Source organism: Octopus bimaculoides, chromosome 4 (assembly GCF_001194135.2).
Source record: "Octopus bimaculoides isolate UCB-OBI-ISO-001 chromosome 4, ASM119413v2, whole genome shotgun sequence".
Lineage (NCBI taxonomy): Eukaryota > Metazoa > Mollusca > Cephalopoda > Octopoda > Octopodidae > Octopus > Octopus bimaculoides.
Genome location: NC_068984.1, coordinates 120,948,313 through 120,953,549, shown reverse-complemented (window position 1 = coordinate 120,953,549; position 5,237 = coordinate 120,948,313). Strand labels below are relative to the sequence as shown.

The following is a 5,237-nucleotide window of genomic DNA, read 5'->3' as shown; positions in this document are numbered from 1 at the left end:
ACTTTTTCTGATTAAATGATCAAAAATTTAATTACTTTTAATGTTACTCATATATCCTTAAATATTTAAAACATTTTCCTCGAGTGTAGACGTAAATTGTAGCCTTGAAGTAAATACTGTATGATTGTTGAAATACTTTAAATGCGAAAAATAATTTGATTGATGATTTTATCTATTGACTTGGTGCATTAAGCAGGTCTGTTGTTTCATGCATTTGTAGCTATAGCTACTGCTGGTGCAGTATAATATCTGATGTTCAAAGACGCAGACATACTCATACAAATATGATTTATGGTTTTCACAAATGCTTGTAACTCATTATACGTGATAATAGTGCTTATACGAGAATTAGTACTGTGCTGTTATATTTAGAATAGAATATAAAATTTAAATTCGTGGTTAAGAAATAATGTGATATTATGTGCAATGTCCATGTTTTTTCTTAGTTGTGCATGGACAGAAATAATAAATGCGAAAATATTATCAATTACCACGAGTATCTGTGCGAGTTTGTTGGCCTTTACCACTTCCGGAAACTGGTCAACAGAAAAAAAAAAATGATAGGAAAGAATGTACTTTAGAAATTTGGCTGAGCGTATTTTGCAACGATGTTATTTATTCGTTGTTTCATTCTCCTTTTCAATGAGGCAATACGAATCATAAATGTTAAGAAAATGATTTTCTAAAACATTTTGTCTTAAATCTGTGTTATACAATAAAATTAAAATTCAACAAAACAGTGATTTTTGAAATGTGACTCTAAACTGCATAAATTTTACTATATTTTTTAAATATTATTTCTTTTGCGTCACTTAGGTGGATGAGAGTAATAATTAATTTCCTGCAATTATTCCTACAACTACTAACATATAATGAGTGTGTGTGTGCGCACGCGCGCGCGCGTGTGTATGTATGTATTTGTGCGTGTGCGTGCACGCGTGTGTATGTGTGTGTGTTTGTGAGTGTACATATGTGTGCCTTGCCTGTATGTATGTACGTATGTATATCTACATGTCAGATTTAATGCAGATTCCTGTAAAATAAGTAATGACAGCGAGGCTGCTTTTATATGTACATATTTTCGCACACACAAGCTCACGTAGGTTTACATGTATTAAAAAAAAATTGATTATGGATAACGTCAAACTAACAAACTAACTTGAAGTCAACTGATAATTGCTTCATTATTGAATAGATGCCTTTTAACATTCAACACTGATTGGATACAGTACTTCTTATTAAGAAAATCATCTGCATTGCATGTTTACCTTTTGCTTCAATATGCATGGCTGGTCCAGCAAATGTTGTGACTGTTGTTTATACATGAGTAAGAAAGAATGTGATTAATATCAGTTTCAAATTTTGGCACAAGGTCAGCAGTTTTTGAGGGGAGGGGCTAAGTCGATTACATCGACTCCAGCACTCAACTGGCACTTCTGTTGTCGACCTCCCTAAAGGGATGAAAAGCAAAGTTAACCCTGGCGGTATTTGAAATCAGAACATAAGGATGGACGAAATGCCGCTAAGCATTTCGCCCGGCGTGCTAATGATTCCGCCAGATTTCCGCCTTGAATGAGATTAATATCAAAGCAGAGTAACATGAGAACATCTATCTATGCTTCAGTTATCTGAGAAATATTCAACTTTGTTCGTTTTCAGGAGATCTCTTTGTCAATTTGAATTCTGAATATGTAGTGAAGGAAAAACTATTATTCTTTAGATTAGGTATCATAAACAATAAAAGCAAGTACTTTTGTCAGACGATAATACTTGTGAGGCTAACTAAGAATAGTTTTATGGAACCTGTATTCTATTCACTCATTGAATTTATCTTATAGAAAAGTTTCAAATTGACAGTTCCCTTTCTGATTAAAGAAGTGCAAAAAAGTACATAAAATGTAACATGAAATTAAAAAAAAAGTACATCAATAAAAATACGAGAAAATTTTGATGTTTTTAAGATACGAGAAAGACCATTTTAAAAATAATAAGAATGAAAATTTACGAGCAGTGTACTCTCAAATTAGTGGGTTTAGTATTTTATCAGAATATAAATTGTGGTAATCTATAAGTGGGTGTAGTATATCTTATCTAATCCAAGAAAATTTTGACATTTTCCAGATTCTCATAGTTTTAAGGTAATTAATAGCATACAGTTGCAAGCAAGATAATAATGAAACGTGCAGATGACAGCAATAATAAAATGAAAAACCATAGACAATGTAGTTTTATTCCTCGCAGTTTTCAGAGACTTGGATATATTTTCCTTAGCCTTCCTTTCCTTTCTCAAAGAGTCCTTATTTTCTGCACATACGTACATACATACATGTATACATACATGGTGGTGGTTGTCTACTCCTTACACAGAGTTTGACCACCTCCTGCACCTACACTTTAGCCCTTTCATGGCGTCTGATGTGGCTTTTTAAACCACATCATTGTGGATCCTAACATGTCTTTTAAGACCTCCATTGGATTTGCAAACCCTCTGGCACACACCACATTCAAATGTGTGCACAGACATATAACCAGAATAACTGGTTGAAATTTGTTTTCCATGGGTTTGCAGGTGAGATTTGAGGCCAGCCAATTTTAATTTTATATATATATATATTATTTTTTATATTATTTTTTATCTTTTTATATATATTATTTTATTTTATTTATTATTTTTTTTATGGATGAGCTGCTCCACATTGGTCACCGGAGTGATATTTGATCACTTTACATACACACATACATACATACATGGTGGCCGTCCACTCGTGACCGAGGAAGACCATTGCCGACCTTCAGGAACATTCTGCGCTCTAGTACTAACTTACATTTTGCTTATTCTCCCCCCTCACCCGTGTTCTACCTTTACCCTATATTCTGTTTATTCCTTCATTCTTCTATTCCATTCCTTATAAAATGTGAATCTTTTCTACTCCTGTAAACTTTAAATTTTCCGTGTCTAAAATATTCATACCACGTCTCTGATGACAGAATACCCAGTGCACGGACATGCGAACCAACCACTTGGGTTATCCCAGAAACGGCTGAAAGACTTCAAATTCACCATACCCTAATTGAATTATTCTAAATGACTTGAGATACTCGTTCTGCCTTAGTTTTGCTTTTTCCTCTAATATAATATATACCTGCTATAACGGAGCCCTAATACGGATCACTAGATCTGGCCTCAGGTGGGAACTTGGAACCTAAAAGACGACCAACTATAGCACTTACTCAGCGTACCTATTAATTTAGATCACACGTGAACTAAATCACTCATATTCTCTCTCTCTCTCTCTCTCTCTCTCTCTCTCTCTCTCTCTCTATATATATATATATATATATATATATATATATATATATATATATATATATATATATATATATATACATACACACACATATGTATATGTGTGTGTATAGGCACATGTATATCTATACACATGCAGGCATACATGTGCATATGTGTCTATATGTGCGTGTATGCGTGTGTGTGTGTGTGTGTGCGTGCGCGAGCGTAGGGTATCTGTGTTCGTCAAATTTAGGCAAAGATCTCTAATAAAGGAAACACAAACGAAGAAAAATAATTCCAAATTACTCCAAACTCGATTTTGGTTCTGAATCTCTTTTATAAGCCATGTACGCTGAACTAACAACTTTGACGAAACATTTCTTCCTAAAACCGTCGCTCTTGAAAGTCTATCAGCTGATATTTCTTCTCAACTATATACGTTCGCATTTTCAAACTAAATATTAATTGTATTAATCTCACCGAGATGCTTTATTTTCCGGTTTAAGGGTAGGGATCACGTATCAAATAATAAAAATGACAAATTTCAATCAAAAAATCTTTCACCGTGGTTGTATTTTGGGGTTTTCAGTAGAATTCGGTTTCCGTTTCATCTCATCTCGTTCTCTTGCCAGTTTCACTTAATTTCTTCAACTTCTTTCTTTTCTTTTTATTCGCCGCGTTTCGCCTCCCGCTTCTCTATTTCAACCACTTTAATTCTAAACATCTTTCCCGCTGTGACTTAGCCTCATCACTGTGTCTAGTTAACATACAGTAAGCTAGCATATATCTACGTACAAGTTTTTTTCACTTTTTACAATGTTTACTTTGTCTATTCATCATCAATGCGCTCAACAGCAAAGGAATTAATGAGAATGTGTGCGTAGGAACCCAAGAATATGGAAAAATGTTTGCAATAGATAATCAGAACAGTAAAACACTGTGGCTAAGATTAAAAAGAACGTATTTTTTCTTCTAAAATCTAGTGGGTTGTGAATTGATGTCTTTTTTAAATATTTTTTAATAAATCAATTCTAAGAAAAAATTCAATAAAATCAAATATGTTTCTATTAGAAGACATAGCAGCAGGACAATACAGAAGAAGGATTCTTCTTATAAATAAGCCAATATTTCCTAATATTCAACATTTTCAATAACTTAAGACTTGAGATGTTTCAATAGGTGAAGAAAATTACTAAACTGATGGAGACATATTCAGAAGAGACCATTGAGCCTATGTATGTATGTATGTATGTATGTATGTATGTATGTATGTATGCATGCATAATTACCTAAATAAGGCTGTATAACAGAGCACAGTGTGAAGAGTAAATATTCTGGATACAGGCGTTGCCTATGTCAGAACAAAGTGGGTAGTATTTATAAATGTGAAGAAATGAAATATTATAATATATGAAATGAAATAAAGAAATGATACGGCAAACATTTGTCAAACATACACATTGTACACCTACGTACATACAAACAACTGCGTATATGTTTTGAAATTGATATTAATTTTTTGATCGTTTGTTTTTTTATAAAAACTACCTACTAATATTCTATCATACGCACCATGTCGAATAATTTATCCATAACGTTTGACATGTAAACGTTGCTCTGTGATACTGCTCCGTTTACTTGATTGGACAATCAAAGAATGATAAAATCCGTAGCAGCAACAATATACACACACACTTATATTAGTGTGTATATATATATATATATATATATATACTTTATTTAAAAGCAGCAGAAATATAACGAAAAAAACCGTTAGAGTAACGGGTTTTTTCGTTATATTTCTGCTGCTTTTAAATAAAGCATATTACTCTACCTCTGGTATTTGAGTACTTTTTTTTCCACCTTGTTGCACATTTCATGTGCTTACTCCGGTATATTTATATATATATATATATATGAATATATGTGGAAAAAAGTCAAGGTAGAA

The 5,237-nt window shown here is 32.8% G+C and overlaps 1 protein-coding gene across 1 annotated transcript in view; it reads right to left on the bottom strand.

The window, feature by feature from the left end:
• Positions 1-483: 483 nt before the first annotated feature.
• LOC106868133 (collagen alpha-1(XXI) chain) overlaps positions 484-5,237 on the bottom strand; it is a 57,721-nt gene continuing 52,967 nt past the window's right edge. Inside the window, exons 6-7 of the mRNA XM_052967676.1 lie at positions 1,269-1,310; positions 484-536 (exon numbers count right to left, since the gene is read on the bottom strand). Of these exons, the coding sequence (XP_052823636.1) occupies positions 484-536; positions 1,269-1,310 (95 nt within the window). The remainder of the gene's footprint in view (positions 537-1,268; positions 1,311-5,237) is intronic.